General features: G+C 33.4%; 1 protein-coding gene across 1 annotated transcript in view; it reads left to right on the top strand.

Annotated features, from left to right (window-relative positions):
* LOC129000902 (adenylate cyclase type 3) overlaps positions 1-20,921 on the top strand; it is a 99,625-nt gene extending 78,704 nt beyond the window's left edge. Inside the window, exons 10-20 of the mRNA XM_054427980.1 lie at positions 406-567; positions 1,822-1,909; positions 2,600-2,716; positions 3,904-4,160; positions 5,118-5,193; positions 13,753-13,978; positions 14,917-14,999; positions 15,482-15,580; positions 16,582-16,705; positions 18,053-18,177; positions 18,964-20,921. Coding sequence (XP_054283955.1) covers positions 406-567; positions 1,822-1,909; positions 2,600-2,716; positions 3,904-4,160; positions 5,118-5,193; positions 13,753-13,978; positions 14,917-14,999; positions 15,482-15,580; positions 16,582-16,705; positions 18,053-18,177; positions 18,964-19,236 — 1,630 coding nt within the window. The 3' untranslated portion in view covers positions 19,237-20,921. The remainder of the gene's footprint in view (positions 1-405; positions 568-1,821; positions 1,910-2,599; positions 2,717-3,903; positions 4,161-5,117; positions 5,194-13,752; positions 13,979-14,916; positions 15,000-15,481; positions 15,581-16,581; positions 16,706-18,052; positions 18,178-18,963) is intronic.
* Positions 20,922-23,407: the final 2,486 nt, after the last annotated feature.

Here is a 23,407-nt window from a genome sequence, read left to right as displayed (position 1 = left end):
TCTGTTTAATGGCAATATCCGTGACGCTTTCGACATTTTTAAAACAGTTTTGGGTGATATTTAGAGATTTTTAAATTTACGTTTTTTACGTATTTAATTGAAGCAGGAGCAGGACGTAATAAAATATCAGCAAATAATTAATTTTTATAGGCTTAATAGTTTCAAAATATCAGAAATAACGTGCTAGTGAAACAACGTGCTATTGCACCAAACAATCATATTCTTCAAGTTTATTGCGAGTAAACAAAATCCAAGGCAGTATTTAGGAAATTTTGTTATGCCCTAGGCTACAAATTTAAAAATAACCACATTAGTAAAGTAGTGGCTTAAATCATACTCACAGTCAAAACTGCAAACAGTAACTGTATGCATTAACTGGCCTATCTAATAATTTTTTCTATCCAGAGATCTTACGAAGCACACGACCCTGTTCACCCTCTCCTTCAAGGACCCCAAGAAGGAACATGAGTACGCACAACATGCAGAGTCCTTCTCTGGAGTCTCCTTACTGGGCTGTCCTCTAGTCCTCCTGTTCACTTCTGTGGCCCAGATGGTCATTCTGCCCAGGTAAATAAAATGCTTCTGAGACAAACATGGCACCTTATGTCTCCCTTGTAGACAGCTTTATCATTACACAAATTTGGAAATCTTTTTCTCAAACAAATGAGTTTAGAAGGATTACCAACTTTTCCTCAATTTGTTTGACATGCCTTTCAGGTTTTATTGTATAGGTGGAGCTGACAGTTATTTTTAAAACTAGGAAATATCTGTAAATTAAGATGTTTTACTCAATGCTGTTTTAGAGACTGTATTTAAAAGTTGAAGTTTGACTCTCAAGCTGGAAAACGTTTGATGGATGTTTTTTAATTATTGTCAGGAATATGAGTTAAGCTAATATTTTGACCAGAAAGATTTTAATGGTTTTAAAAGTCTGAGCTTCATAACCCTTATGTCATATAGTTCTTTTACAACATATTTTTAATCACATTCAATATTTGTAACATTATTTTTTACTCCCCAAAGTGTTCTTTATACATTTAAGAATACAATTCCCATACAAAAAAATACGTGAAAAGAATAAAATAGTGGGATAGTCAAAAGTAAAAACATTCGCTTCTTGATTCATAAATAAATACCGTATTTAATTGAACAATATGTTGTAATAACGAAGCATTTAAGAGATTATAAACAATGTAATTATAATTAATTATACATTGGTAATAATAACTCTTAATTGGTAATTATAACTAGATTTATAGTGCATTTGTGTGGTAAAATTGACCATAGGGCATCATAATGTCTTGAAACGATATGTCTTATCTGAATAATTTTTAAAGTGAATATTTTAATTTGATACTCAAACAACGACCATGCCTATTGAATTACGTGGAGTAAACATAATTTAGGAAACCAAATACTGCTAGGTGTAAGGCAAATGAAGTGAGATTGAACAATTGTGTGCTGCTCCTGGGCAAATTACCGTTATTTACCTTACTGTAACTTACTTTCATGGCGTGTTGGGATAATTTCAGTGTAGACAGAGATGTTTTACTTATAAAAAAGGCAATTTTCATTGTTCTATTATAATTCACTATTTTAGGATGTAAGAAACCCCTAAGTTTTCTCTTCATGAAAATGAAGGTAGGTTTTATCAAAATAAAATGATGTTTCTAGATGTAAGATGACATACACTTTTAAAACAGTTAAAACCTAATACTCTAAAATTATCATTGAGAAACGCAAGACTCTATTGTTGTTTTAATAACAACCATTCTATAATAAATTACATTATGAAATGTTTTACTGTTAATTTTGTTTCAGAGATATTCTGAGCATATTATCCTTCACATTGGGTTCCGTTTTCCTGATAGTATTTACTACCGTCTCTATAGCTGAAGCCTTCCCAACGGTATGTATAGATCAGGTTCATGGTTAATTTTTTTCCTGATCATTAATAATTTTTGAAACCCAAAAATTAAACATCGTGACTATAGTTATAACAGTTGGGAGATCATTACTATGAGTTTATTGTTATTTATTGTTTTTTTTTGTGGTTGCTTTTACAGTTGAGATACATTTGCATTTGCACTAACTTGAGTTTATTGTAAATGTTTCATATGTATCATTTACGTATTTTATCTAGCCTGCTATGCTGTAACTCAAAGAGACGTCTGAAATTTAAATTCAGCAGTAGCAAATTATGTATTTAAATTTACAATTTATTAGGAATTTAATTTTTACATTGCTATAAAAAAAAATATGTATCCATCTAATACACTACTCACTAATACATCTAGTAAACCTCTATTTTATCAAACTTGCTTTTAAAAGGTTTTTCTACGTGTATTTTATTACACATTGCCCTTGAATTAATATGGATTTATCTTTATTACACGAAGCGGTAAATTTCTATCGAAAAGAGTTTTTAAATTTATTTGCAGCTATATACATTTCTTTTGTAGAAAAAGGCCAAAAATCCTACTAACGGATTTGTCAAAAGTTTTACAAATTTTAAATATAATATGTTTACACAACACATAGGCCTATAGCAACGTATATTTTTTAACTGTATATTTTCTTTATCGTATGTGTATTGCAGATGTTCCCAAAACTCCTGGTACAAATAAGTGAGACGATGAACAGCTCAATGTGGGCGAGAAGATTCGTCGGAATCTTGGTAGTGTCTGTGCTAGGGGCCGCCAGCATGGTGGATGGGGTGAGTGCAATAGCAATAGGTCAATTTGTTAACGATTTCAAAATTACTAGACAGTTTCAAAGGTTATCATTTGTAAACAAATGCGTTAACCAAAACAGAGAAAATTGATTTAGGGAATACTGTTTACTTAAGGTATCACCATAATTCATGTTTTGATGTATTTTTTTTATTTTCAGATTTTTATTTTATTGTTACCGTGACTTGGTTTTGTTAAGTTCCTTATTTCGTTGGATAAAATACAATTTTAACCAAAATTTACTGCTTAGTAATGAAATTTTAACATACCGAGGATTTATACATAATTTGACTCCAGGATTGATTTATTGACATAAAATTAGGTTAATAACCTGTCGTCAATCAATCCTATAATATCATGGATGACTATAGTTTCGGGGTTAAAACCCCATTTTCCAATCTTTTATTCAGTCGCCATATGTCAAACATATTTTCTTGATCTAGTCGTCGTCAAAAATACTTCACACATAAACACATCCAAGTAGAAAACCAGAGTATGAGTATAGTAATCCACTACAATATAGGGATGATTGACGACAGGTTAGTAACCTCATTATATGTCGTAATGATGATTGTAGAATAATAATTTTTTTGAATGTGACTTAAAGAAGTCATCAAATACTTAAAAATTACTTTTGATATTTTTTTCGTTTGGAATACTTAATTTTATCTTTGACATTATATTTACCCCTTGTAATTAGAGACAAAATATGAAAATCTTACTTTAATTATCAAGATTTAGCACAGTACCTAGTACATTATGATTAATTTTGATAAGTGGGAAACAATGTTATGGAGAAAAACTGTTTATTAAAGTGAAGAATAATGAACTCTGAGTATTGTGAGTATTGCATAACAAATCATTGATATTATTTTTATCATTGTTATTAAATGCTGAACTGCTCACAATAAAGTGAAGGACTAATAAAACTGCATGCTACTTGTTCAAATTATTAATCAAAGTGTTATAACATCTAAAAAACAATATTTTGCAGCCAAACCATTCGTGCTTTACAATTTGGTAAATAATGCAGTGCAAATAATTGCACTTGATAATTTTCTTGATTGATCTATAAGAAGGGAAAGTTAGAATAACTGCTATTCATGTTTTTTTCCAAATACATTAGCTCTTAACTTCAAGGATATAACTTAAAGTTTCTCTCACATGGCAGGCTTCGTGCACATCAGCCCCAGTATTCGTCAACTTCACCATGCCTGAAGACCCAGCCCAGGAGTGTCTATATCCATCGTACTTCAACTACTTCACAGTGTTGGTACTAGTGGCTGCTTGTCTACCTGCGCAGTTGTCACACCTGGTCAAGACTGTGGTGTTGATAGCGCTGACTGTGGCGCAATGTGTTGTCAACATCACTGTCATCGCCCCAGCGTTAGACAATGAGGAGTACATCAACCATAGGGACTTCAACAAGTAAGCTTCTATGGACAAAACTTCAAAGTTGATGTTTGTGCGACTAAGATGTTACCGAAATTTCTGAAAACACTTGAACCAGTCAGTTTACTTTGAATGAAACCCCAAGTTTACGTTCCTTAATACAGCTATTTTGTTATTAGAAAAAAAAAACTAAAGTAAAACGTTCATTATTATACTGATTACGAAAAAATATAATTTTTCCACCTTATGGACCAGGAATGAAGGTCTTCTCCAGTTTTTTTGCGGGGTAATTATGAAAACACCCACTTTACTAACCTAGCTGTATATGGGCTACAAAAAATTCCCAGTCATTTAATAGATTTAATTCATACTTGTTCATAATTAAAACTGTTTACTTTGATTCACGGCCAAAATAAAATTGCAGCGCTCAGTGATTGGCTCCGGGCCCAAGTCTTACGTCAATAATTAGGTAATGGATGTTTCGCAATGGAGAACTTTACAAAGAATACAGCAGTCCTACACCAATATAGGCTAACCATGAAATCTGCTGTAATAGCTAGAGACGCTGCCATTACGGCTACCTTGCTGTAAGGAGATTTGATGAATCATACTGTTATTTGTATCATAATTTCCTAGTCTGTGATTATAACCTTCAAATGATACTGTTACTGTATTGGAGTGTTACCTTAATACTGTTAGCCTAATAACAGTTAGATTGACAAAGTTGCCAATCAATCAAAGTTATCCTGTAATCAATTGCTCAAAGTTCACAAGTTAGTTTATGACATGGTGTGTAATAGATATAAGCGCGTAGACACTAGACATTAGCCTATAAAGTTTTCACTAAAGTGGGTTGTATCTAGTTACATATTCTTCAAAAATATACATTTTACCACCATTTAATAACATATCATCACAAAAACTGATAAAACGTGAATAATGTTAGCTGACACAATTTGCATATGCTAAAAACCAGGGTGTAAACTGTTTCAGTATGACTGCAGGCAAGTTTACGTTGTCTATTCTCCTCGTTGCAGTAACAATCGCATTAGCCTTCCTAGCAAGACATGTAAGTATTTAAGGTGATTTTAGAAAATAAAGTGTGCCATATTTAGTCACAGGGTGGGGGGTAAACTTGCCTAAAAATGTTCAAATGGACTGTATGTTGAAAGAGCAATATTAAAAACTTGTCACTAATTATTTAACAGATAATACTGTAATGAGATTGATGAGGTACCTTCCTTTTAACTGAAGTGTTGAGAAGACGAAGCCGGTAGACGTACACGAGTTTCTTCTGCTGGCCAGCTATTGCGTATTGCTCGTACACAGACCCGGACCGGCAGTAGTAGTGTTTCACTTCACAAATGTTCAATAGTTCACTTTTAATATGTGTCACTAATAATAATTAAATATACTTTGGGGTTAAGAGATGAGAGCAGCAATTGGGAGTTAATTGTGCCGGGGACATGTTAGTAGTTGCATGAATGCAAGAGAACTGGGGCGAGATTGGGGTTTCCAGACATCACGTGACAGGACAAAGGTTATTGTATGATATGAAACGTCTGGAAATATCTAGGTAGCGCTTGAATACGGAACATGCCGCCCGCCTTGAACCGTACATGGTTCAAAACATTGAGAAAGTTACAAAGTGACACATAATGAATATGGATTGACATTGAAATATAAGAAACATAGATTAAATATATATACATTGAAAATAGAAATATGTTTGAAAATAGAATAAACATTTTGTTTGGTCTGATAATGAGATCAGGGGAGCGGGTACACCTTGGTAGCAGGACGACAGAAGGTTCCCCGCTGAGTCTTGATGGTGACAACTCGGACGATGCCGTCCGATCCAGGCGAAGTCTTCACTATGCGTCCAAGAGGCCAAAGTAGTGGTGGTGTTCTAGGGTCCTGAATTATAACGAGATCACCCACTTCTAGATTCTTGTTGGGCTTTTCCCATTTCTTTCTTTGTTGTAACTGATGTAAATATTCTTGATGCCAACGTCGCCAGAAGCGTTGATGTAGGGCTTGTACAGTTTGCCAATGGTTGAGACGATTTTCGGGAACCTCTTCAAGATTTGGTTCCGGTACTGCCACAAGCGAAGTGCCGATAAGAAAATGACCCGGGGTAAGGGCTGAGATGTCGGATGGATCTGCGGATAATGCTGTCAAAGGTCTCGAGTTGAGTACAGCCCCCACCTGTGTGGCGAGTGTTATTATTTCCATTAGTGTTAGAACTCGATCGCCTATGACTCTTTTCAGATGATATTTAGAACTTTTTATAGCACTCTCCCATAGGCCTCCTTGGTGGGGAGCGGCTGGTGGTTGAAAGTGAAAATTTATTGAGTGATCTAACGCGAAGTTGTTAAGAGCATCTTTAGTGTTTGATTCCTTGATGAAATTCTGAAAAGTTTTCATGAGTTGCTTTGAGGCTCCAACATAGTTAGTTCCGCAATCTGAGTATAAGTGGGCACACAATCCACGACGAGAAACAAAACGTTTTAGTGCAGCTATGAAGGAGTCTACAGATAGGTCTGTTACAATTTCTAGGTGCACAGCTTTCGTAGCAAAACATACAAAGAGGCAGAGGTATGATTTTAACCGTTGAGCGTTCCTAGTTGAATGAACTTTAATGTCAAAATGTCCACTATAGTCCATGCCAGTGTGATAGAATGGCCTTACAGGTTTTAATCGAGTTTCAGGAAGATCTCCTATCAGTGGAGGTTTGTTTACAGGCTTAAGTCTGAAACATCTTTGACACTTGAAAATCACAGATCTTATCACGCTGCGGGCTGATAATATCCAAACCTCTTGAGACAGAATAGACTGCAGCAATTGAGGGCCTGCGTGTAGATGCTTTAGGTGATAATGCATAATCAACAGTTTGACAGTACAGTGAGATTTAGGTAACAAAACTGGATGTTTCGCATCTTGTGTAAGGCTGGAATGTTTCAACCTGCCGCCTACTCGCACTATTCCACTGTCATCAATATATGGGGATAAACGAGCAAGTTTTAAGCTGCATTGAGATCCCTTTTTGAGAGCAGAGATGTCATCCTTAAATGATGTATTTTGTATGAGTTTGAAAATTCTTAATTTCGCTAAAGAAGTTTCTTGGCAAGTAAGTCGTCCAATGCGGTGATCATTGGCTTGCAGATTATGAATGAATCGCAATATATATGCCATGACATTTACAAGTTTCCTGAAACATGAATATTTTTCTAGTATATCAAAATCAGTGAGTTTAATCTTCTCTGTGGTTGCTAGAACGTTTAGAGGATTTGGCCTTATTTCAAGAGTGTCATCATCAATAACAGGTGTGAATTTTGGCTTAGGCCAAGAATCTGGCGATGACTGTAACCATTCCGGTCCATTCCACCATAAATGATGAGTCACAAGTTGAGAGGGTGAAAGACCACGAGTGGCGCAATCTGCCGGGTTGTCTTGAGATTTGACATAATTCCATGAGTGAGGAGAGACCAATTCTTGGAGTTCTGAAATACGATTGGCAATGAAGACTTTCAAGCGGTATGGAAGAGTACGTATCCAGGTTAAGACAATTGTGGAGTCACACCAAGCATAGATTGATTCAATCTTCATATGAGCAGAGAGTATGTTTGAAGAATATTGAAGGAGTTTTCCCAGTAAGTGAGCGCCACAAAGTTCAAGCCGTGGCAGAGAAATTTTTTTCAAAGGAGCGACTTTTGATTTAGAGACGATGAGATAGAGCCTTGTATTCTCTTGAGAGTCAGTGACACGAAGGTAGACAACAGCAGCGTAGCCTTTCTCTGAAGCATCGCTGAAGCCGTGGAGTTGCACAGCCGTATGCAGGGAAGTAGAAATGTAGCGTGGAATTCTTAATTCTTGAATTATTGGGAGTTCTTCTAAGAATGAATGCCACTTGGTTCTAACATCATTTGGAACAGGTTCATCCCAAGTTAGCCCTGTTGTCCAGAGATACTGAATAAGTGTTTTTGCCCAGAAAATTACGGGTGTAAGAAATCCTGGTAAATCGTACAGTTTAGCGATTGTAGACAATATTCTTCTCTTTGTAAGTATAGCACTTATTTCAACATCCTTAACCTTGTAAGAAAGCATGTCGGACTCTGGGGTCCATTTTAGACCTAGGACACTGAAGAAGGCTTCACTATTTTCAGTTAACTCCACTGGAGTCTCTTTGTGTTCAATTGGGACTTGGTCCAATAGTTGGGGTGCGTTGCTAATCCATTTCCGGAGCTCAAAACCTCCTCTAGAGAGTAAGTTCTTGAGTTCATTCTGTGCAGACAAAGCTTCATCAAGACTTTCTGCTCCAGCGATGATGTCGTCATAAAATATTGATTTAGTTAGAATCTCAGACGCCTTGGGGTATGAGTGACCCTCATCTTTGACCAATTGTTGTAATGTTCTGATCGCAATGAAGGGGAACAGTTGAGACCGTAGGTGACGGTATTTAGCTTTAAGACTTGAAGGGATTCATCAGGGTTGGATCGCCAAAAGATTAACTGATATTTCTTGTCATCTTCAGCCACCAGAATCTGGCGATACATCTGTCGTATATCACAAGTGAACACAAACTTGTGACACCTAAAGTACAGCAAGACATCACTAATATAATTCTGCAACTTAGGGCCAGGCATGAGGATATCGTTTAGGGAGACGCCATTGTTTGTTTTGGAACTACCATCAAATACGACTCGTATTTTGGAATTAGGGGGATTCTCCTTAAATACTCCATGATGGGGTAAATAGTAACATTCACCAGAAAGGGGTTGCTCACATGCACTCATGTGACCTGATTTGATGTAGTCATCCATAAATTCGGAGTATAAATCTTTGAATTCGGGCTGAGCAGCGAATTTTCTTTCCACCGCTTTAAGTCTAAGTTGAGCTGTACTACAAGATTCACCTAATAGTGGATGATTTGGTCTTTTCGGTAACTTAACAACATATCGACCAGAGTTATCACGTGTATGGGTTCTTTCAAAATGCTGTAAGCAGAGAACATCTTCTTCTGACTGAGTCTTGACACATGTCGGGGGTTCTTCGATTGACCAAAACCTTTGAAGTGAACTGTGAAGGTCTCCATCATGTGTAGTGAGAAAAGAAACAGTTTTTGGGATTGATAACTCAGATGTAGCAACAGGAGCTATGCCCATTACAACAAATCCGAATATAGTTCCTAAAACTTGGGGCAGGTTATGGCCTAAGAAGTGCTGCTCACCAGTCAGTGAGAGAGCGAATAAATCAGCTCCGATCAATAGATCAATTTCTCCAGGTTTGTCAAAACAGGGGTCTGCAAGAACAAAATCATTTAAAGATCCCTTCACTTGAGGTGAGACTGGGACCTGAGGCAGTGGTGAAGTGATACGATTCAAAACCAAGCATGGATGATGGTAGGCTAAGCGTTGACCATTAACTGCAGATATATCAATGTGCACTATTCCTCTAGAATGGATTAGTGAGCCAGAAATTCCTTGGATTTCATCATGTGCTCGAGTACGGGAGGCACTGATGAGCTGAACAGCTCTTTCAGATATCAATGTAAGTTGAGATGCAGAGTCGAGCACAGCACGGAGTACAGTTTGCTGACCATCTTTGGAAAACACCTGAACTAAACATGTACCAAGTAAAATTGTTGTTTTAGTTGGGTTTAACTGGCTAGACAATCCTACAAGAGCACTTTTATTCACTGGTGCGGTGACATGGCTTTGAGGTGCGTTATTTGTAGGCGGCTTACCATATTTTTTTTCAAAAACCTTGGTTGGGTAACTTGGCTGCTGTTGTGTGGGAGTTGAGTCATGTAAGAGAGTGTGATGTCGCTTTGAACAAATTCGACACACTCTATGAGAAGGACAGTTATTAGTATCATGTAGATGGCCTAGGCAGTTGGCGCATAGATTATTTTTACAAGTGAATTCAACTCTATCACCTCTACTTTTAGCCTGAAAGGCTTGACACTTGTATATATTGTGATCGGATGCTTGACAAAACTTACAAGTGTTAGTCACTGTGACGAAAGCTGTTTTAGCTTGAGAGGAGTAAGGTTTACTATCTCGAAGAGGTTTAGGCCTATAACTATTAGATTGAGTCTTTTGCACTGAAGGGTATCTTGCGTTAGCTGAGGGACCAAGACCGATACTAGCTCCTTCTAATCGTTTAAATTCTCTTTCAAGGAATTGAATTAGATCATTTACTGCAGGTATGTCATTGTTTGTGATGCGAGAATCCTCAAAAGATTTTCTTAAATCAGTAGGTAACTTTTTCAAAAGCGTTAGGACAAGCAGAGTATTTTCAGCTGTTATGTCATGGTTGAGATTTTTCAAAACTTGAGTGTTCTCTTTATAAACTGTGAGAAAATATTGGAGACTTTTGAGAGAACCACTACTTATGCATGGCAAATCAATGATTTTTGTAACAAGCTGAGTTACAACACGCCTTTTGTTATCATAGCGATCCTTAAGCAGCCTAAGTGCAACATCAAAGTTTTCTGCAGTTATGCTCAAGCTCTTTACTAAATCTAAGGGTTCACCACTTAAAGAACTAAGCAGATATTGGAACTTACTCACAGGGGCCAAAGTTTCATTCCTATTAATAGAAGCCTCAAAAATATTGTAGTAGCTAACCCATTCTTCGTAGTTACCGCTGAATTTGGGCAACTCAAATTTGGGCAGTCGCAGAGATGGTTGGGTGGGAGGTGTTACTTCTTTAGTTTTAGCAGGTAACACTATTTTCAAGTCACTGATCAGAGAAATGTACAAGTCCGAAATTTCATCTTGCATAGAGCATGCTTCAGTTTCATCATAATCAGAACCAGGATCATCATAAACCACTTTATCGAATAAAGCTTTAAAATCAGAGAATAAACCTTCATCATCATAGTTGTGTAAGCGCTGAATGGAAACAACATTTAATGATTGAGTTTCTGAGAGAGTAATTTGGGCTGACACAAACTTGCCTATTTTCTGAAGCCTATTTTTGACAAGTTTTGCCTTTTTCTCCAGTGTAGAGAATCTCATTTTAACAGACCATTTATGTAATCAAAAGAGTAAGCTATAGGCCTAAGTTTATCATAAGTTTAGGCCTATGTAAATATTCCCCAACACCTAAATATCAAAATAACTCCAAGTCTTAGACCTAACAATAATGCAAATTAATAGCTCAGAATAAATCAATTCATTTACATTCACTCTATAAGAAATAATGAATGTAAAATTATATTTCACTTTACCATCAGACCCAGGATAGACATAGTAAATAAAAGTAAAGTCTATTTAACACAAGTCATTTAATTTGAATCAGTATTTTCGCAGAATAAATTGAGTAGGGAAGTATTTATTATGAGCAATATCCTTAATGTAGACAAGAATCGATTCAACCACTAATATTTCGTTTAATATTCACACAAAACAATATTTTCCAAGATGTAAATAAACTTTAAGGTTACGTTTATATTTTGATTCAATTCACACAGCTGTATGTAGCTGGCGTGTGTTTTATATTCAGTCAGCTGATTTCCTGTGCTTGAAACTGAAACTGAGTTTTAAATATGATCAATTTGAAGAAGCAATATCATTGGGCGATTTATTCTGTTTTACGAATCTCGACGCTCATTGGTTCTTGCGACGTGCAGACTGTAGGCAGAGCGCTCTAGTGGAGAAGTTCGCTACCAAGGTGCATCGCAAGGACAGAAAATATAAAATGGCTGACTTTCTGATAAGTGAAAATATGTTAGAAAATTAAGGACAAAACAAAGTGCAGACAAAAATTATTGTTAATGACAATAATTGATATGGTGAATTGATTGAGAAACTTAGAGAAAATATTAAATATCCTAACTAATTCCTGATTTCAAATAACTAGTTGAAAGGAAATATGAGTGATTCATGTAGCAGTGGGAGGGCATGAACAGGAAACTAACATGAAATGATGAAATATTCACGTCTGAGATGGCACAGGGGAATGGAATAAAATATTATTTATTCACCAAAAATAGTAATGGGGAATACAAATACTGCTCTAATTATTTAGAGAAGTGACACTTTTAAGAGTTTAGTTGTACAATTTTAACAGTTACAGTAGCTAGGCTAATAAAAGAACACTATATTATTAAATTAATGATAAGATTTTCGTCCGACTCGACAGGACCAGCGGGTGGGGGGTAAACTTGCCTAAAAATGTTCAAATGGACTGTATGTTGAAAGAGCAATATTAAAAACTTGTCACTAATTATTTAACAGATAATACTGTAATGAGATTGATGAGGTACCTTCCTTTTAACTGAAGTGTTGAGAAGACGAAGCCGGTAGACGTACACGAGTTTCTTCTGCTGGCCAGCTATTGCGTATTGCTCGTACACAGACCCGGACCGGCAGTAGTAGTGTTTCACTTCACAAATGTTCAATAGTTCACTTTTAATATGTGTCACTAATAATAATTAAATATACTTTGGGGTTAAGAGATGAGAGCAGCAATTGGGAGTTAATTGTGCCGGGGACATGTTAGTAGTTGCATGAATGCAAGAGAACTGGGGCGAGATTGGGGTTTCCAGACATCACGTGACAGGACAAAGGTTATTGTATGATATGAAACGTCTGGAAATATCTAGGTAGCGCTTGAATACGGAACACAGGGAATCAAAATATAGAATTAAGAAATTTCCGTTGCTCCTATGTGATTTGTTTTCTTTGTATTGTGTTTAATTTTAAATCTAGATCATCATCGGTTGTAAATTTGAAAGACTGTTTCTTAATCAAAACTACTAATATAAGTCAAAAGTCGTTTATTCAGCAAAATTAACAAAAATTACATTAGCTACGTAAAAACATAATGAAATATTTACATAAACTATAAAAAATCTCTTATCTAAATTAATACTGTCAACTATGCTACTGTATTTACACTACCAGTTCTAGGGGAAAAAACATAATGAACAGTGTTAAACATAGCTTTGTTTTAATCACAAAAATAATTGATATGCTAATTATTAGAGGTATTGTGTTTAAGTTATCTTTTCTTCTCTCGCAACTATCTCAATTATTGTCTATTAGGCTTTTCCTGCTAATTAAAAAAATCCATTAATTGGTTTTTATTACCTTTTATCAGTTCCAAAAACTTACTTATTTTGGAACTGATAAAAGGTAATGTAAAACCAATTAATATATACAGTATTACAGTTCCAGGCAATTTTTTAAAATTCAACATTGAATTGAAAAATATCAAGTTTCAACTTTTTTGTATCTTAAAATTTTTTTAAGAGTTTTTGAATGTAAATAACTACGATTTAATTACGAATGTTGAAGTTTGTGATTCATACAACCAATTTCAATTTGTATTTAAGCCTTTGGCTGCCAAGAACTCTTGGTGGTTTTATTTCAACATTCCTTTTCAACGTATATTTTATTTGTTTGATTTAAACCCCCAGTTAATGTAAGAGCAGTGTAAAATTTTCTTTTATCATCAGTTGCCGACAGCTATGTAACAGTCACATTTAACTAACACAAATCGGCTGCTTTGACTTCTAAATACCAATTAATTAAAACTTTTTAATTAAACAAATTTACCTCCATCTAAATCTGCAATTATACCAACCACCCATTTCAACGCACTCTCTCCCTTATAGATGGAGAAGGCCTCCCGTGTGTTGTTCCTGTGGAAGACAGAGGTGGAGGAGCAGCGGGAGCGAGCCTCTGATATCAGGAGACGCAATGAGGCTCTAGTCTACAACATCCTGCCTCAGCACGTCGCAGCACACTTCCTCGGCAACAGGAAGCGTCAGCACGAGGAGCTCTACAGCCAGAGCTACGCTGAAGTCGGCGTGCTGTTCGCGTCCATGCCAAACTTCTCAGGTGGGGCTGATTATGACACTGTAAACTTATTAAAGAATTAGTGTAGGTGGTTTTTGTTGCTCTATAGATTTCATTTCAGGAAAATGCTAAATGTATGGTGAATAGGTATGCTAACATATCACCATTTACACAACATAACACCTATCCATCTCTAATTTTCAACTCGGTATGTTGAAAGCATATCTAATCAAGTTTTAGATTTGCAGATGGTCAAAACTTTTAATTGCAGAATTACGCTTGTACTAGTTTACCAGTTTGCCAGCCACATTTATTCTTTGTGAATTATAGAATCGCATCACGAAACTAGGGATGGCAAAATTCTATTTTTGTATTAGTGGGTCACACTATTTCAATTACAATAACAGCTATTTACTCTGTCATACAGCAGAACACATGAAGTTTGTTGTTAAAATAAATTTAACGAAGACTGATCAAGCTGATGTGTATATTTGTAAAACAATTTAAAGGCATTTTAATATTGTTTTATGATAACATTATTTGTAGAAACGCTATTTTTAGTCTTTTTTATCTACTTGAGAGCATTTCCTTATTCTTTATAACAAGATAATTAAATTACCGTATCTTATCTTAGAATAAATATTAGTTAAGAAACTATTTATTAGCACTATTTAAATTAGGATCATTGCATATGTCATGGTTTAGTATCACAGTAAAACTATTGGCTACTATATAATTTTTTATAGCGTGGTTTTCTTACTTGAATTAAAACATTTCTGGCAAGCTAAAGAGTAAGTTTAGCAATTGGTGTCACATGAATAGATTTCTTCAAATTCATGAAAAGGTTTAGTTAGCTTTGACTTTTTATTGCGGTTTTATAATAAGTTTCAGTAATTTAGCTATAATATATAATTAACTTACCATGATTGTTAAACTTCTTTTACTTTTTATCATCTTAAATAATATGTTTATTGTTACAGATTTTTACTCTGAAGAAACTGTAAATAATCAAGGGCTAGAATGCCTAAGGTTCTTGAATGAAGTTATATCTGATTTTGATGCCGTAAGTATGGTATAATAATAAACTAACTTACTATTTGTATATTGTAAATGTAGTTGAATTGTGTTTTCTGTAGAATATTGTGGTTACAAAAAGGATTGTTGATATTATTTGCTCGTTTTAAAGAGATACGTGTTTAGATACTCTTATCTGATTCCAATCTTTTACTTTCTTAATTAAAATGAATTATTGAAATATATACAACGTAAACTTTCATAATTTCACCTCTTTGCATCAAACTCTTCTTCCCAAAGGATTTTGAACCTCCCACTGCAATTACTTTTACTATAACATTAAAAACCAGTTAAAAAATTAATATTTATTAGTTAAGAACTTTCAGTAACTTCAGATAAATTTGGCGTTTGTCAATTAATTGATCACATTACAAAGTATATGACGTATGTGGTAGAAATTGACAAAAACAAGTTAACATTTAAAAAAAAGTGATTAAAGACAATATTTAAACAAATAAAATATTTTTCCAGTTGCTGGAGCTTCCAAAGTTCCAAGATATTATAAAAATAAAAACAATTGGATCTACTTATATGGCTGCTAGCGGACTGAATCCTTCCAGAAAAGTAAAAGTAAGTATTAAAATATTACTATTACTAATTATGTAAAGACAGTTTCTTTATTCTGCTTTTAATTTGTCTTTCATAAGATTTGCTTTTAATTATTTTTTAATTGTTTTTTTTAGCTATAGACTTAAATTACAAAACATAGTAAAACTTACAATGCTTGAACCCATTTTTGTGTGAAATAAAAAGGAATATGACTGAAACTTCCAAAATTTCTTCTCGCTTTGTTACGAAATGAGGTCACTACGTGGTAGAGGTAAACTTAAGATTTGAACCTTTTGGTTATTAGTAATTGTTTTATCCATGCTTTGCAAAGAGGTGAGGATACTGAAGATAATAATGTGGTTCTAAAAACCTCTGTATACCAGTTACGGACCCACCCATTTGTGATGGGAGGAAAAAAATGTTACTGCTTATTAAAATGAATATCTCTTTAGTTTATCTTTTTTAATAAAATGCAGAATCAATACTAATAACATTGCCGTATTCTAAACATGGATCATCTAATGTAAGAATAACAATATTAACTCAGGATAAAAGTAAAGAAACATTTATATATTAAAACAAAATGTACATCTGACTCATATTCGCTATTTCAAAGTAATTAAATACAACCCTTCAACTAAGAATACCGCTCTTGGGAAAGGGTTCATTATAAAAAAAAACTATATTTTTCGGGAATGTAATACTCTAACATTATTTATTGAATAAACTGTTACTAATGCTCAGTGTTAATTTTAACAATATTTATTTATTAAATGTTTTGAAAGTGTATGTAAGGGTTTATGAAAAATAAATTGTCTAGAGTAAATAATATAAGTAAGTAATAATAAATGCTTTAAGTTAAACCTATAACACTCTTTAAACGCAATAGTATACTATTTGTATAGATTTTTTTTACCTAAATGAGCACAATTTTGAGTCATTGAAGGATAGGGTCATGTTCAAAGGAATCAAATGAGATTTGTTGTTCAGAAATAAAATTTAAATCTAATTTTATTTTTTAGCCAGAAGATCCCATTGAAGTCAGATGGGCACATTTGTCTTTACTTGTGGAATTCGCTTTCGAGCTGAAGAAAGCTTTGCAAAGCATAAACGAACAAAGTTTCAACCACTTTGTTTTGAAAATGGGTAAGTTTGATGTTCTTTGTGGTGTAATAAGATTGAACCTATTTAGGGTATCGCTGTTGAAAACACGGTTAGCTAAAGTGTAGTTTTAGTTTTGTTAACATCAAAGGAAGCTATTGATTACAATTTGTTTCAAGACTGTTAAACCAATAAATTAGTGTAAACATAATTATGCTCAGGTAATTGTAATTAATTTTATCATACAGGAGTATGTAAGTGGAAATAATTAAACCAATTGAAATGCTGGTACATGCTAATTAGTTAACTGCTTGAAATCAAAATTTTCGTTAGTAAAAAATTATCGTTTTAATTAAAAAAGACATAAGAGTAAAACTATATAGCTATCGAAACCAAAAACCTATTATTATAGGGATATTATTAATAATGAACAGTGAAGCTCAATTGGGCTAAGCTAAGTATAAGGAAAATAGCTGTTTTTGTAATATCTAATAATTAAGTTGATGTACATTTATTTCATTGATCAATACATTTTCAACTAGGACTTTATTTAAGTCACTGATGATTAAAGATAGACTTTTGAAATTCGGAAATTTGCCCCGTCAAGTTTGCACAGTATCAGTTTAAATCAATCGGACTCTTTTCAGTAAACAAAACAAAATTAGCTAATGAATCTGGCTGCTTCTTGTGATGCACCTATGTTATTCTGTATAACTACATTTTCAAAAGAAAACTCTTAATCTCAATTTGAATCTCATTCACTGTTCAAGGGATGTTGAAGGCTTGCTATTAACACATTACAAATTATAACATACGAGGGGATTGTATCTTCTTTTTCAATTACAATGTATCATGGCATTTTAAATTATGAACTACTTTCTTTGGGTTGGTATCAAACTTTTAATTTAGTTTACCTTACTCACTTTCCAGGACACAAATTAATAGCATATTAGCAAATTCACAAGTTGCATTAAGATTGGTCGTGGATATTCAAATAATTAATTATAAAACTTATATACAATTTGGACTAGGTTAGACTAGGTTTGGTTAGGCTTTCTTAGGTATGACAACAACTATTTCATTTGCATTGCTGACTTTCTACCACAAATGTTATAGATTATTACATATAATGCCAATCACTTTTCTTTTTCCAATATGGTTATTTTAATTTATAACAAAATTCAAATTACATTTGGGTCAGGTTAGAATAGGGTAGTGAAGATGTTACTACAATTATTGAAATTACATTAAAAACTTGCCACCTTTCTCGTAATAAATATAAATTCACATTTCTTTGTACGTACCTTTTCAGATAATTTAAATGCCATTAGTGTTTGGCTAGTTTAGGTTAGGTTTGGTTAGTGTTTACTAAAATGTTGCATTACATCGTAGGTATCAACCACGGACCTATTACTGCTGGAGTGATCGGTGCTCGCAAACCTCACTATGACATCTGGGGGAATTCTGTAAACGTAGCGTCCAGGATGGAGAGCACAGGCAAAGCTGGGTGTATCCAGGTATGTTGTGTCAAACCCTGGACTTTAATGAAATAAATAGAGAACAGTAAAATGGTAGCTCCAGTAAAATTACCGTTTCAATTTAATACAAATAATTGTTTTAAAAACATATTAAAACAAGTCTCTAAGCTACTAAATGGTTATACATGCTGAATGGTAGAATGTATTCAAGTGCTTTGGACAGTTTTATGATACAAAAGTTCAGTGGTTACAAATAATTAGTCAGGCTAAGTGTAAGAAAGGGTCATATAGCCCTAACTTTGCCTGGAAAAAGGGAGTTTTTATTTCGTTTGAATAAATAAACACAATTTTTCATGTACTGTTAGGTAAATTAACATTTAGTAAAATCTTATATTAAATCATGAGCTGGTAAACCTTATGAGGAAATCACCAAGTAAGTACCAACTGATAACTTTTATGTGAAGAACGCTACTAAAGGGAAACTCCTTTACACAACCTTGGAAGCTGTTTCAGCAATAAAATTATGAATGTTTTTGTTTATAAAAATTTAATATAAAAAGTTTACAGAAGGTTAGATTAATCAAGATTAAAATGCATCTCCATAATAATGGAGATGCATAAAATGATAGTTAACGGATTAATGTGCTGTAGAAGTTTGTTTTAACTATTGTATGTGTAGAATTGAAGTAATCTTAAGATGGGGGTTTTACAATATAATATAAGCCCCAATTATATACATATGATATAATATAATATAAGTCACTGTCTCTAATACTCCTTAATTACTAAGAAATTTTTAAATTTGTCTACCTCATCTTGTTTTAGGTGACCGAGGAGACCTGTGCGATTCTGCAGAACTTCGGCTATATCTTCGAGCAGCGTGGTTTAGTGTCAGTTAAAGGCAAGGGACAACTCATGACATATTACCTGATAGGCAAAGGCGTCGTTGGTAATGCCAACCCGGCATACTCAACAATGGAAACAGTAAAAGAAGAAGAGGAAGAAGAGGACATAGCTGCAAACGATCAGCAAGCTCTTCTGTCAAACGAGGACAAAGCTCCCACACCAACGATAACGAGGACTGATTCTGTGCATTAGTGATAAACAATAAAAAGGGACCTAAGACACATCCTTAAGGTACCCATGTAAATATATGTAAATATTGTACAATTCGTAAATAGATCATCCTTTATGATTCCTCGAACAATATACTTTTGAAGTTACCATGGTCTCTGTTAGGAAGGGACTCATAAAACATTTTCGTAATAAAAAAACTCATCCTAAAATTCAACCGCCATGTTACACTGTAACAATAATTTTACAGAACAATGTGGCTAGGTGGTCATAACCAGTGAAATAGTCTATTTATGTAAATTTAGCCAAACATTTGTCTTATAATATGTATACAGCTTAATAACATGTGTGTAAGCTTTAGTACAAGTATGTAAGTGTCGACCCGTGTAGATAAACAAATCTTCACATATCCAAAACCCCCACTCATCTCAAAGAAAAAAAAACAGGTTAAAGAAACCTTTTTTATAAATGAGATTTCCTGTTTACTACAAGAACTTTATAGTTTTTTTAGCCTTTAGATATATTTTAACGTGACATGTCTTGCCATTGAATTCAGAAATCCTGTTTCGATTTGACTTATAATTAATTCTCTTATATTGTTTTCAAAAATAGTATTATCTGTGTAATATACATGTCTTATCAAAAGAAATTCAGGAGTTTGCCACTGTTTTCTAAAAGAGGTCTGAGATTCTCTTTTACATTTGATTCTACTAGCGATAAACACTAACAAAACGATTAACCATATTTTTTATTAATAATCAATGTGAAAACGTAAACTTAATCACTATAATGATTGACTGTAATGATGATGCAAAAATAAACCAACTAGACTTGGGGCAGGGTTTTCAGGTCATATCCTGTTTTAACTATCATCATCATCATCACACCGTTGTATAGCGAAGTAGGATCAAAGTGTGCGGCAATCGGTAGAGCCGTGTGACCGTTATTTGAATTATATAATATAATTACCTTGAAACATTACAGTTAGAGGAACGGAAATTGAGATGAGTTTAGTTTCGTTTTATTAATATATGTAGTTTTTACATCTTTGTATATGACATGTGAGTCAAATAAGAAGATTGCCCTAGTCCAAGCAGTAAAAAAATTTATGTTATCAATACAAATTGTAGTCAAACATTGATTTTAAATATTAATTTCGGTCTGCTTTTAGCAATTTCCCCTTAATAACTTGTAGAAATACGTAGGTATACTAGTACTTAATGTAAGAAATAACTGTACATATAGCTGTAAATATATTTATATCTAACATTTTGTACTATATAATAGTTTAATTTGTGTAATTCATTATACATTGTTATTTATTGTGTATCCTTATTTTTTCTTGTATTTTTTAATGATGAAGAATAATAAGAATAAATTCACAGTTACGCACGTTTTTCGTATTTCGATTTTAAGATTATCATTACTTATATGTATAAATCTGAATTGCATAGTGTCTTAGATTTTTACTGATGTTTAGTCCTCAATTAGAATTATTGCGTGTTTTTAATTAGTTTTATAAACCAGTAGTCGCATATATATACCATTCATGGGACTACCATACTCATTAAATTGACAAAATATGGAAACTTAAATGTCACCAAAACTTAATTTCTTTACTCTTTACATGGCTTGTTTTAGCTATAATTTCGAAGGTACAACGTTTATTTGTATAAACTTCTTCATCAAATTCTCGTTGACTTGTGAAAATGATTTTGAACAAAATAATCGAATGTTGACAATTAAATTAAATAGAGAACTTATTTGGCTATACACATTACACAATTCACTTCTACCTACCACGAAGAATGCAACAACTATAATATAGTTCCATAACATGTTAATGATATTTGTTATTTATTATAAAATGGTTGTAACAAAATAAGATGTAAAGTCAACATAGTTTTTCTAATTTGTCGTGTATTCATCTTTAAATTATTGTAGAATAATTTAGACGCACTCGGTATAGCACAATGTTTTACATATCCAGCAACCCTTGTGTCAAACAGTCGTGTAATAATATTGGCACAAACTTTTACAACTTAAGTTTTTCAATTATAATTTCAAACAGACGATATGGCTGTGTTCGCAGTCTGCTACTGTGAATACCTGAGATAGACTTCTGCTGTATATAGACTACTATACTCTAGTATACACGCAATAAGTAGATTGTATAGGTGAGTGTTAAGTGTCGTATATGTATGTGGTGTCTTGTATATTTGTGCACAGGGTTTAGTCTAGACTCCTCTCCTCTAAACTGATGGTCCAAAACTTGACGCTTCTGAGCGAAAAAGGGACTTTTGTCTCAAATATAGTTTTGTAACTAAGCTATCCAGTTGTCTAACCAGAAAAGACAATCCAAAAGTGAGTTTTAAATTCATTACCTCAATTTATTATTTGAAAATACGAGTACATTCTAAAGTAAAATAGGAATTTTAACATTTCTTTCTTGGTTCTCAAATGTGTTTTTACTATACACCAACTTTTAAAGTTAATTAAGAGTTTACAGTGTTTTAAAGTACTATGTGAATAAAAATTTCATCAATGAAATGTCATACATTTGTTATTTAAATTACTATTAATTTGTTTTTATACACATTTTTACATGAATTATTTCTCGGTGTCCAATTTTCGAACAGCTTTTAATAATATTAGTGCTGATAAAAACATTGCAAATAAAACCAATGGATTGAAATGGCTTTTAATCTGTATTACTACATCTTCTACTATAAGTTGTACAAAAATAGTCAAATTACTTAGTAATCTATGTAAGTACGCTCAAACTATAATACTCTAAACACAAAATAAAACATTCGAGGTTGTGGCTGGACAAGATAGCGTTATTTTCTTTAAATATTCCTTATCTAACAAAAGCCAAAGGCCTAAACATATTTTTAACCGTTATTAATTTTTGAGATCCTTGCCTTCGTAATATTAGGGTGTTGTTGTTATATTGAATAGTTTATTTAAGTTTTATACGATTTGTTTCTATGTTAGGTTTGTAAATATTTTATAAATTGTGTAAGATAAATTATTTATTGTTCTATTATAAGGGAAGTGAAATCTTGAACCATGTGATACATGTACATTTTGCACTGTGGTGCTTCTGTACTTTATAAGTAAACACCTGATACGATGACTATGTATTTATTGTATACTCCCTTTAGTTATTTATTTATTTTTTACATTACAAATTAGGCTTCAAAATATTTCAATAAAATGTAGTGTCACTTGCGAAATGTAGACGAACACCATGGCTAACCTTTTTTGGTTCACCCATGATTACTTCAGAGACATAAAACAAGCGTGAAGTCAAAATATTATTACAAAGCAAACTTTTTTCACTATCTTACCGTTGACTAAATACAAAATTTGCTTGCAAACAAACACCAATATGAAAAAAAAACTAAGAAAATTCCTTAAGCTTAAGTAAATTTTTGTTGTTGAGGTGTTTCCGGACCAGATAATTCACAAATAAAAGAGGTTAAATAATTTTTTGAAGCCTTATAGTCCAAGCGTATCCCACAGGATGGTGCTCATTCTTACGTTTCCACTCTTAAATTTGACATCACAATACCCAAACATCACAATGAATCCCTGTCTCAACAACCCATCGACGTATCTTCTAGTATAACCCCCCCCCCCCCCCCAATTCATAAAAACAGACTTTATCTAATGAAACAAACTTCTGTAGAACAATCCAAGTTATTGTTGAGAAACTCTTTTAATACTGTATTGCCAAACAATTCATATTAAAAATACAAATGCCCCAACAAGTGCAGTACACAACATTATTGGTTCTATGATATTCAATAGTATTAAAAAGTTATAAGGTTACCAACAGGGTGCTGCACTATCAATTTGTTTCATTATTTTATGACAGCAACTAATTATAACTAAGCAGCAACAAAAGCTGTCATAAACAATGAGAACTGTCAAAGTAGGATTGTTTAAAGTTATTGTTTTTAATTTTTATTGGCGACAAGCATTCAACAGAAATACAACCTTGCTGTGTGTTTGAAAATGATGCAATGGAGTACGATGCAACACTAGACTATTGACAATACACATTTTAAAAACTATATCAAATGGACAGAGAGGGTATATACGGTAGAGCATTAAAATGGGAAGACGAGCCTGCTGGAATGAGTTGTTCTGGTGGATAAGTTTCTTTACTTTAGAGGAGCTGATATGA

Source organism: Macrosteles quadrilineatus, unplaced genomic scaffold (genome assembly GCF_028750875.1).
Source record: "Macrosteles quadrilineatus isolate MER2022 unplaced genomic scaffold, UCM_ALF_1.0 Scaffold_8__2_contigs__length_117827958, whole genome shotgun sequence".
Lineage (NCBI taxonomy): Eukaryota > Metazoa > Arthropoda > Insecta > Hemiptera > Cicadellidae > Macrosteles > Macrosteles quadrilineatus.
Note: the sequence above shows the minus strand (reverse complement) of the source record. Positions and strands in the feature narration are given on the sequence as shown.